General features: G+C 51.4%; 1 protein-coding gene across 1 annotated transcript in view; it reads left to right on the top strand.

The window, feature by feature from the left end:
• Window positions 1–216: 216 nt before the first annotated feature.
• Window positions 217–11100, top strand: part of SYT13 (synaptotagmin 13) — a 36806-nt gene continuing 25922 nt past the window's right edge. Inside the window, exon 1 of the mRNA XM_036259305.1 lies at window positions 217–441. Coding sequence (XP_036115198.1) covers window positions 259–441 — 183 coding nt within the window. The 5' untranslated portion in view covers window positions 217–258. The remainder of the gene's footprint in view (window positions 442–11100) is intronic.

Raw genomic sequence — 11100 nt, 5'->3', positions numbered from 1 at the left:
TTGGGGTGGGGGGTCCGGTCACGTGCTGGCGGGAAGGGTGCTGGTGTTGACGCGGTACTGAGTGCGGGCGCACAGCCGGCTCGGTCCGGCCCCCTCCTCTGACGTCCTCGCAGCCGCCCCCCCTCCTCGCCCCTCGGCGGCAGGAGCTGCAGGCGCGCCCGGAGCCCGGAGCCCGGAGCCCGGAGCTGCTGGCGGGCGGCGGGCCGGCCTGGGAGGTGCGCGGCGGCGGGACCGAGCCCGGCTCGGGGAGCGGGCACCATGGTGCTGTCGGTGCCCGTGATCGCGCTGGGCGCCACGCTGGGCACGGCCACCAGCATCCTCGCGCTGTGCGGGGTCACCTGCTTGTGTCGGCACATGCACCCCAAGAAGGGGCTGCTGCAGCGGGACCGGGACCCCGACCCGGAGAAGGCAAGACCCGGCGTACTCCGGCCCGCCCAACAGGTGAGCGGGGCGGCGCCTCGGCCTCCCCCGGAGAGGTGGGGTCTCCGCGGCCGCTGCGGGGGAGCGTGGGGCGGGGAGCCGTCGCGGGTCCTCTTTGTGCCACATAGCAAGGCGGTGAAGGGGGGCTGCGGACGTGGTCGAGGGCCTCTCTGAGGGGCCCCCGAAAGCCGGGGTGGGGGGGGCTGTAATTAGGCGATGGGAGACTTCGGGGATGGGAGAGGAATGGGGACAAGGAGGGCCAAGGCGGAGGGGAGGGGACGGAATGGAGAAGGGGACTTGGGTAGGAATTAGGGCTGGGAGTGGAATGTGGGGGACCGGAGCGGAACGTGAAGGGCAGGGAGGAGTGGAGAGGGAGGCTGGGGTGTGGAGAATGTGCATTGAGGGGCATATGGGAGGGGCTGTAAAGAAGGTGGGGAAGGGGACTGTGAGGATTGGGGGAGACAGAGGAAATGTGGAGAATGGGAAGCTTGCAGAACTGGGGGGAGGAGGAAGGGGACAATGAAAGGGAAGAGAAGGTGGGGGAGGAGGGATCATGGGCTGGTGTAGCTGAGAAAGGGAGAGGAAACCGAGAGGAAGGGCTGCTGTACTGGGGGTGGGGGGTGGGAAGGGGGGCTGGAGAGGAGGCAGCGGGACCAGGAGAGCCTGGGGTCTGGAGAGGCTGGTGAATATGGAGAGGGCTGAGGAGCCTGGCGCCTCCCAGCTGCCCTAACAGCCAGCCAGCCAGAGGGGCTTGCTGTGGCCTCCCGCAAGAGGTATCTGAAGATGTCCCTGGGGACAGGAGGGCTTTTATCCTAAGCATTGACTTGCCTCCAGAGCCCTTTTGCGCTGGAAATAAGTGGTATCCCCATGGAACAGTGCCGCAGAAGGGCTCTGGGAAGAGGTTTGGAAGGGGCTTCCTGCATAGGCTTGAACCCCAGGGTGCATTCCCAAGCAGGGGAGAGCAAAATGTCCTCTGGAGAACCAGCGGAGAAGAGTCTAGTGTGGCTAGAGTATTTGAGGAAGACTGGCCCTGGGCAGGGGCATGACTTAAGGACTTCCCAAGGCTTAGAGTCCGGGAGTGGCACTAAAATGCCGTGATTCCACCTTCCCTTTTCAATCAATTATCCAAAGGCTCTGAGACCTTGTTTCATGGGGCCTGTGTCAGTCACTGCGTAGTGGGAGTGGAAGGAAATGGCTGCTGTCCTTGAGGCGTTTACAATCCAAGAAAAGTGACTTTGACTCAGGCAGGAATAGAAGCCAGCTGGGCAGCAGGATGTGGGACCTGGGATCATCAGGAAATGGCAGTAGTGGGCTCCCTACTGGGGAAGGGGGGAGCGGTGGTTGATGTGTCCTTCTCCAGAAGTTGTGGCCTGCTGCCTCTCAACCTTCTCTCCAGCCCAGTGCACTTAAGGGACAGCCATTCTGCCCTTCTCCGTGGTGGTCCTTCAGGCGCTACCCCCTCCCCTCCCCAGAAGAACCACTGGGGAAGGCGTTGTTGTGAATGAGCCCTGGGATCCCTTGCAACTCTCTGTCTCATTGACGACCCACACGATGGCCAATAATCTCTTAAAGCCGAACAGATCCTTCCTCTCCCAGCTTTAAATCTTCCACAACTGCTCACTGTGAGGAACGAGGCATCGCAAACTCTTCCCAGGCACGTACTGTGCACCAGGCACTGTTCTAAGAGCTTTACACTCAATGAATTTAGCAACTCACTGAAGGACATATCTGTTGGTCCCAACTTTTAGATGAGGAAGCTCAGGCTCAGAGAGGGTAAGTGACTTCCCCAAGGTCACACAGCCTGAGAAGTTTCCGAGCCGGATTCTAGCCAAGCTGGTCTGCTTCTGGAGTCTGTGCTGTTAGCATTCCAGTCTACTCCGTTAGCTCCATCTGGCAGCTCCCTCTCCGGCCAAACTCATGCCAGTTCCTCCTTCATTGGCAGTCTCAGCCTCCCCGGATTTATGATCCCTCTTAAAGACACCAACCCCTCCCTCTCCCTCCGGCTTTCCCACTGATGGCTCCTTCTTCTCCTCTAGTTGTCTTTCTGTTTACATTTCACCTTCTCGGGGAGGATTTTATCTACTGCCACATGTCACAAAGCACCCCCACCCCATTACCCTATTCCGTACATCCATTCCAAATTCTTTTCTAGCACCTGTGATAACTGGGTGCAATCTCTGATATCTGCTTACTTGTATATTTATTTCCAGCACCCACTCAGTACCCGGAACCCCAACAGGAAATTGTTGACAAATAAAGGCATCCCAGTGTCCAGCCGTGTGGGATCATCCTCCGAGCGACTTCTTCACGCGTGCATACGGGCTCCAGGCCTTTGCTGCCCAGCAGGGGTCACATTCCCTCACCTGGTTTCCGCACATGTGACAAGGGATTGGGCAGCCTGGGGCTGAATCTTCAGGCATGATCGTGGTGGGGCTGAGCTCTCGGAGTTGGTTTGCCTGCCATGAGCTCAGACTGATTCATCTGTGACCCAGATGGAGTAAACAGAGAAAAGACAATGCACTTGACATTTCCAAGAAAGTAAATAAAGGAGGCGGTGTTAGGGGTGGCAGGTGACAGAGGGGTGGTGGACATGGCACATGTTGACAAGGGAGAAGACATGGGGAAGGCTCTCTGAAGATGTTTGAGGAGACAGCACGGGGGCGGGGAGGTGGGTCCTCGATTCCTAGAGTCACTGAGGACTGGGATGTCTGTAGGCGGCAGAGTGACTGTCTCCTGACTGCACCCTCGCTGTTGCCTCCTGTTGTGCTTGCTGGGGAAATGTCCTTGGACGTGCAGGCCATGCCTGGGAATCGGATCTCTGGCCCTGAATGGTCAGATGAAGTAGAAGTTTGTGGTGACTGTGAAATGAATTTTGAGGTTTTCCAGGGGTTCATAGACCTTCTTCTTCCCCCACCCCAAGAGGTCTATAGATAAGGGCTCATGATCTTGGAGAGGAAAAACTTACATCGTTATTTTCACTAACTTCTAACTGAAAATTAGCATTTCTTGTAAGTAGGAATATAAACAACATATCACGGAGTATTAACAATATCAGTGACTTTGTCCCCAGGGGAGGTCACAGTTCCAGAGCACACTACAGCTTTACAGGGACTTCACAATATCATTTACGCTCATCTCTGATTCTAAATCACAGCACTTAAGGCTCCTGCTAGATCCTATTACTTAATGAATGAAGACGGAGGCACACATGTAACTATTTCACAATTTGGTGTTATTAGATGTCCCTCTGTAGTCTCATGTATTTTATTTCCAGCTTTTTCAAACATTCAGAAAACATTCAGTCCATAGACTCCTCCAGACAGCTGAAGGGATCCAGGGAACAAAAAAGTCCAGAATTCTCTGCTCCGTGGGAGATGGGAGATGGTGGAGCCCGTGGTCATGTGTCACCTTTCATCCGTCAGCTTCCGTGGTTCCTCCTTGCTTTTCGGAGACACACATTCTGGACCCTTTATTCTGCCTCCTGAGACAGTCCCTCCCTCTCACCCATGTGCGGTCTGTTGGGGGACACAGGAATTCAGTCTCACCATGACACGTGCTCACAGCCTGACAGGACCACCTGGGAGCACCCTCGCTGTTGTCAGCCCAGCTTTCGAAGCTCCATTATTATGCGGTGATGGGACGGTCTGCTTGAGCAGGGAGATAGAGCAGGGAGGCAGACGAACGTGTGAGTGTGCGTGTGCGTATGCGTGATCATCTTCCCTTCGCTGCTGCCTCTGAGTCTGTCTGTCTGTCAGCAGGCTCAGTGCCCCCCCCCCTGGCCCCCACTCCCATCTCCTGTTCAGCCTCTGGCTCGCACCACGTTTCTGGTCCTTTCAGGGGAAGCCTCCTCCTGGCTCACCTGCATCACTAAGAGCGAGCTGCGTTTCCCACGGCCCACTGCCCTGGACGCCCATCACTCAGCGGGGGCCGGGGCCTGTTTCCAGGAAGCTGTAGTTTCAACATCTGATGTTTCTCCCAACACAGTGCTCACCTTGTTGTACCCTTAAGTGAATCTTCTCAAATGTGTTGCAGAGGTCCGCAGGGGGACCCTGGTGCTGTCACATTGAAGCTAACTTGTGGTTAAAGGCTTTGTTCAGGCTGCTTGGCCCCTCAGCAGTGGTCCCTAGGCCTCTTCTGTCAACCTGCACCGTCCCCCACTGCCACCAAACTGCGAAACCCCACCCTCCTTCCAGCAGAGTGGAGAAGACCAAAGTGGATTTTCTTTTTTAAATCCTCACTCTACTTTTTAGATAGAGTGGGAGGGAGGGAGGTACAGAGAGAGAGAAACATGGATGAGAGAGAGACATCGATTGGTTGCTTCCTGCACAGGGATCGACCCTGCAATCGAGGTACATGCCCTTGACGGGGAATCAAACCTGCGACTCTTTGGCCCGTGGGCCGACACCTCAACTGTTGAGCCAAACCGGCCAGGGCCCAGAGTGGCTTTCCATGAACACTGTTTTAGTCCATTTTGGTGGCTATAACAAAAGACCACTGACTGGTTGGCTTATAAGCAATAAAAATCCATTTCTTGCAGTTCTGGAGGCCAGGAGGTCTCAGATCAGAGCTCCCACGGATTTGTGTCGGTGACGCCAGCTTTCTGGACTTTCCCTGTGACTCACGTGGTGGAGGGGCCGAGGGAGCTAGCTAGCTCTTCCGGCTGCTTATAAGAGCACTGGTCCCATTTCTGAGGCCTCCGCCCCCATGACCTAATGACCTCCTGAGGGCCCAGCTCCTAATATCATCACATGGAGGTTAGGTTTCAACATATGAATTTGGGGGGCGGGGACACAAACATTCAGACTGTAGCAAACACTAATAGATTGATTCCAGGATTTTGTGAAATAATATAAGTAAGTGCTGAATTTGTATTAAACAATATGCTATGTATAGCGGAGTCTCCCCCCCCCCCGAATCAGGGAGTGTATCTTTCATTTTTCCTGTACCCCTGACACTGTCTAGTGTGATGCTGGGCACATGATAACTCTTCAGTGTGTTTGAGTTAAAGCATCATCACATGTGACACACGCCAAATAAAAGAGGGTGACACAGGCGAGCGCCTGTTGTTTCCATGTCCACGAGGTTTGAGATGGAGCCAGTTTATTGATGGCGCTATTGTCAGGGGCAGGTGGAGACGGGCTGGGAGAGCGCTTCTGGGCTGTGGTGTGTCAGCTCCGCTGCTGACCCGGAACGGGTTACACAGGTGTGCTCACTTCGTGGAAGAAAACCCTTCCGGCTCTACAGTTACGATTTGTGTACTTTTCTCTATGGAGTTACCCTTCAGTTAAGTTTTGTTAAAATTTGTCATATTCTGACATAATGTTTGTGAACATTAATTTAGTATCGGCCAGTATTTTTATTACCAGGAGGACTTCGGGGCCATAACCAGGAGAGGTGGCCCTCCTTTTCGTGGTCAGTTGCACACGACCACCCTGGCCCAGTCGCTTTCCGCTGCTACTCCTGTGGCCACCTCCTCCTTGGGATGGGACCTCCCGACTGTCATGTGGCCCTGTCCACCCTCCTGCCTGTTCCCTGCTTCCTTGGACCACTGGCGCAGCGTTCAGATCACTCGTCTGAATTCATGCTTGTCAGAGTGATGGATCAGAGCCAGATGCTGCATTTCATTAGCTAATAATGAGTTCATTCATTAAAGGTTAATGAACATTAAAAGTTAATGCTAGGCACTGGGATACAGAAAAGAAAAGACAGACATGTTTTGTGTCTGATAAGTGGAGAGACAGACAATGAAGCCAGCAATTGCCAGGAAGCGTGTTCCAGTTCTACCATGATGGGGGAGGGGGTCATGGGAAACCCCTAGGATGAGCACCCCACCTTCAGTCCAAAGTGGAAATTTCTCCAGTTCTGGTTGGCTTCTCTGCTGAGGTCTCCCCTGTACCTCAGTAATCACAGGAGGCTCCATGAGTTGCTAACACCACTCCCAGAACAGATTTGACTCTGTAAGGTTTGACCTTCATGGAGTCTTACCCTTTGAAATTATTCATTTCTCAGCTGATCTGGCCAGTAGTCTCCTGTTCATATAAACAAGCAAACTAAAAACAGATTCCTCTTCCATAGAGTAATACATAATAGTGATAGTACAGCTAATATTTATCGAGTTCTTTATGTGTGCTGGGCACTGTTTTAAGCACTTTAACCATATTAATTGTATCCTCATGAGCTTCAGAAACCTTTCCCAAAGCTGAGGATTGCTTTGTAGCTTCTTAGGTCCACCAGGCTTCAGGCACTGGGTGCAACCCAGGGCCCTCCAGAGAGATTTACAAAGCAGACATGTTTGGGCTGGTTGCCTAGCAACATGCGAGACAGTATGAATTTTTCATCAAGAAATTAGCATAGATTATTTTAGGGAGATGAGCACACACCTGCTGGAAACCCTAGGCTCTTGGAAACACAATGAAGCCCCTATGTCTGTGTCCCTCAATCCCTTTCCAGGGACCTGTGACATCTCCTTCCCTTCCGAGCTGCTCCTCTAACACAGCATGTAGAGAGGTCTGGCTCTTCTCTTTATGGGACTGGTCTTCACTAGCACCTTCGGTTAACTCCAGCAGACAGCATTGCTGCATCCTTGGAAATGTGCAGATTTTCAGGTACCGACCCAGGTCACCACCAAATACCTGAGGTGCAGGAAGGAATAGAGAGGTCATTGGACCACGATGGAGGAAACACCTGGGAGAGGAATCAGAGGGGAATTAAGACAAGGAAAGGGAGAGGCCATGGGGTGGGGACGCAGCAGACACAGAGACAGAGGACACAAATAAAGAGTGACGGGCCATCCAGAGTCTGGGACCAGCAGGAAAAATCACGGTAAACAGACGATTCCTGTGCTGTCCAGGCTACCTGACTGACAATCTCTCAATAACCAGTAACAGTTCATCTCCCACTTCTGCCTTAGTGTAGCCATGCTCACTACCTCCAGAGCTTTTTTTTTTTTTTTTAATTTTTTTTCTTTATTGATTTTAGAGAAAGAGGAAGGGAGAGGGAGAGAGAGATAGAAACATCGATGAGAGAGAACATCGATTGGCTGCCTCCTGCATGGGGATCGGGCCCACAACCCGGGCATGTGCCCTGACCGGGAATTGAACCGGCGACTTCTTGGTGCATGGGTTGACGCCTAACCACTGAGCCACACTGGCGGGCTGGAGCTTATTTTTTTTGCTAACAAACTTTGGGAAACCCTGCTTGGAGGATGGAGGAGAATAGCTTCACAGAGACAGGTTTTAAGAACTAAGGGATTCTGTATGTTTATGTCACAATCAACATCTATGTTCATACAAAGGCCCCCCCACAATCAATTCCATAAGGAATAATGTTTATAGATTTCTAAAGGAAAACAGGTGAAAGGAGTAGAAATATTCCATCTTCCACCTCCCCCCTTCAATTATGTTTATTGAGCATATACTTTGTGTCAGATACTGTGCTTGGGGGTGTGGAATACATTAGTAACTCCCCCCCTTCAATGACACATTGACCCATTTTCAGTCCTTATGAAACTTCTGGTGGAGTGGGGGTGGCCAGAGTTAATAGGAGAAGAGCACAAAGAGGGAAAGGGTGTGTTGGTGGTAAGTGACCTGAGGGAAAAGTCCTGGTGCTGAGAGTGTGACATGGACCTGACCCGGTCAAGGAGGTTAGGGAAGGCCTTCCTGGAGGGAGTGATGGCCAAGCCGAGAGCTGGAGTTGGAGGACAAGTTAACCAGGTCAGTAGGGTGGAAGGTGAGAAAGGAATGAGCCTGTGCAAAGGCCCTGTGGCATGATAAAACCTAGCACTTAAGAGGGTCTAGGGAAAGGCCAGTGTGCCTGAAGAGCAGAAAGCAAGGGGAAGCCTGGGGTATGATGATGCTGAGGAGTTAGGCAGGGACCTGAGCAGGCAGGGCATTGTAGACCAAGGACAAGTTCATTCATGCGTGCAGCAAACATTTATTAATACCTATCTGAGGGGTATTAATACTTTAGGCATATCATGAGAAGGCAGAATTCTTAGGTAAAGACAGCAATGCTGGGAAAAATAGAAGGCAACAGGAAAAGAGGAAGACCAAATATGCGATAGACTGAGTCCGTAGAAGGAGCCATAGACACAGTCTATAGGAGCTGAGCCGGGCTATGAGGACAGGACAGTGTGGCCATCTCTGATCCTTAGGGTCGCCAGGAGTCAGAGCCTGCCTGGCGGCACATAGCACACACACATATGCGGGGCACTGACCTACGTGCTGATAATACTAAAGTTACTGTTATTTTCAAAGCTTTTTAAAAAATTGAGGTAAAGTGCACATAAAATGAACGATTTTAAAGTGCACAAATCGGGCATTTACATCCACAGTGCTGTGCAGCCACCATGTCCATCTAGAGCTAAGACATGTTCACCCTCCAAGAACCCTCCAGGCCCATTAAGCGGATACTCTGTTCCCCTCTCCTCCCCACGCCCGGGCAACCACCAATCTGTTTTCTCTTGTTATGGATTTGCCTATTCTGGACATTTCATATCGCTGGAATTTTTTTCACTTAGCATAATGTTTTCAAGGTTCATCCATGTGGTAGTAGGTATTAGTCTTTTCTTTTTATAGCTGAGTGATATCCCATGGTATGGGTAGACCTCGTTCATCGGTTGATGGACACACGGGCTGATTCTACCTGCTGCTTATTGTGGACAGTGCTGGTGTGTACATTCCTAGCCACGTGTGTGTTTATCCGTGGTCACTTCTGTCAGGTGTATGCCTAGGAGTGGAACTGCTGGGCCACACCGTGCCTCCGTGGTCAGCTGTCTGAGGAGCGGCCAGATTGCTATCCACAGAGGCGACCTGCTACAGTCCCACCAGCAGAGCGGGAGGGCTCCAGTTACTCACATCCCTGCCAGCAGCTGTTGTTTTGTTGTTGTTGTTGTTAATCCTCACCCAAGGACATTTTCCCATTGATTTGTAGAGAGAGTGGGAGGAGGGAAGGAGAGAGAGAGAAAAAAGCATCGATGTGAGAGAGAGACATCAAATGATTGCCTCCTGCACGACCCCGACCAGGGCCTGAGATCAAACCTGCAACCCAGGTACATGCCCTTGACCAGAATCAAACCTGAGACCTTGCAGTCCATGGACCAACACTAACCACTGAGCCAAATTGACCAGGGCAGCAGCCTGTATTTATTTATTTATTTATTTATTTATTTATTTATTTATTTATTTATTTTATAGCCATCCTAGTGGGTGTGGAGTGGTATCTCATTGTGGTGTTTTCTAAGCTTTTAATTAAAAAACAAAACAAAACCCAAGCTCTCATTTTAAAAACATTCATTGGTATCTGGCAAGTTTTTTTGTGTGTGTGTTTTTTTTAATCCCCACCCCAGGATATTTTTCCATTTATCTTCAGATGGAGTGGGAGGGAGGAGGAGAGAGAGAGAGAAACATTGACGTGAGAGAGACACATGGACTGGTTGCCTACCGCATGACCCCACCAGGGCCGGGGATGAACCACAACTGAGGTACGCGCCCTGGACTAGAATCGAACCCATGACTCTTTGGTCCACAGGCTGATGCTCTAACCGCTGAGCAAAACCGTCCAGGACTGGCAAGTTTTTAATGAACATTTGCTCTCTGTGTGGAATGCTGATAACAACGAGTCCACGCGGGCACATCCGTGCAAACACTTGTTCATGCGTCTCCGAAGAGGAGTGGAGCGTGTGGCTGTCAGGCTCCCCTGTTCTCCCAGCAGGTTTGCACCTGCTGCCCCACCCTTTAAATCTGTTGCATGTTATCGCTGTCGCCTTGCCCACTCTTTCCCCTATGCTTCAGCCCCTCATGGGTCCCAGTCCGCCTCACTCAGGTACCGGGGGGCCCTGCGAACCCAAGTCCAGCTGAGGTCATATCTACTATCCCTTTGATATCATTTCTTCATGGATTGGCGTTGCCAGGTCAGCGCGATGCTGGGAGGAGCCTCGACCCCTACAGGGTCAGCTCTCTGCACGCACTCACACCTTCCCACTAAGGAGTTCTCTTAGGGCTAATTAAGTGCAGAGTTTATAATTTATATTATAAAGAAGTCCCAGGAGGTTTTTTTTTTACATGGTGTTTAAGAGTGTTACATTGATATACAGTGATATTTTGGGAAGCTGATTGGGTTTTTAGGGTAGACATAGAACATATTATCATTTTTCTCATAGAAAATAATAGAATACAAGTGACTGCTGTCTGAAATTCACTAGCCAATATGTTTCCATGAACAGATGAGAGTCAGATAATGAGAGGTAGTTGTATTTATGCAAATGAATAAGAAAAGGGGGAAGGGTGTCCCACGGGAATTCTGTGAAACTGAGTTTTAGTGCACAGACCCTAGTGTATTTTGACATATTTTGACTCCCCCACCCTCCACGTATTAAGTCCAAGACATACTTTTTCTCCTTAGGAAAACTGAGCTTGGCAGAGAGCAAGAGGGGAAATGTTGAGTGACTGCCGAGGCAGTGAACGGGCGGGGAGTGAACGGGGAGGAGGGGCCGCTGCCTCTGCTTGCAGCCAGGATACAAATCACCAGGCCAGGAGGCAGGAGAAGGCGCTGCGCTCGCTGAACAATCCCTGTGCCTGCCTCTGGCGACACAGCAAGGAATCCAGACAAGCTGGGAGGGCGTGACAGCTTCACTTTCTGCTGCTTCCCCTCCTTTTGAATCTCCCTTCACTTGGTAACACT

This window comes from Molossus molossus, unplaced genomic scaffold (assembly GCF_014108415.1).
Source record: "Molossus molossus isolate mMolMol1 unplaced genomic scaffold, mMolMol1.p scaffold_m16_p_13, whole genome shotgun sequence".
Taxonomy (NCBI): Eukaryota; Metazoa; Chordata; class Mammalia; order Chiroptera; family Molossidae; genus Molossus; species Molossus molossus.
Note: the sequence above shows the minus strand (reverse complement) of the source record. Positions and strands in the feature narration are given on the sequence as shown.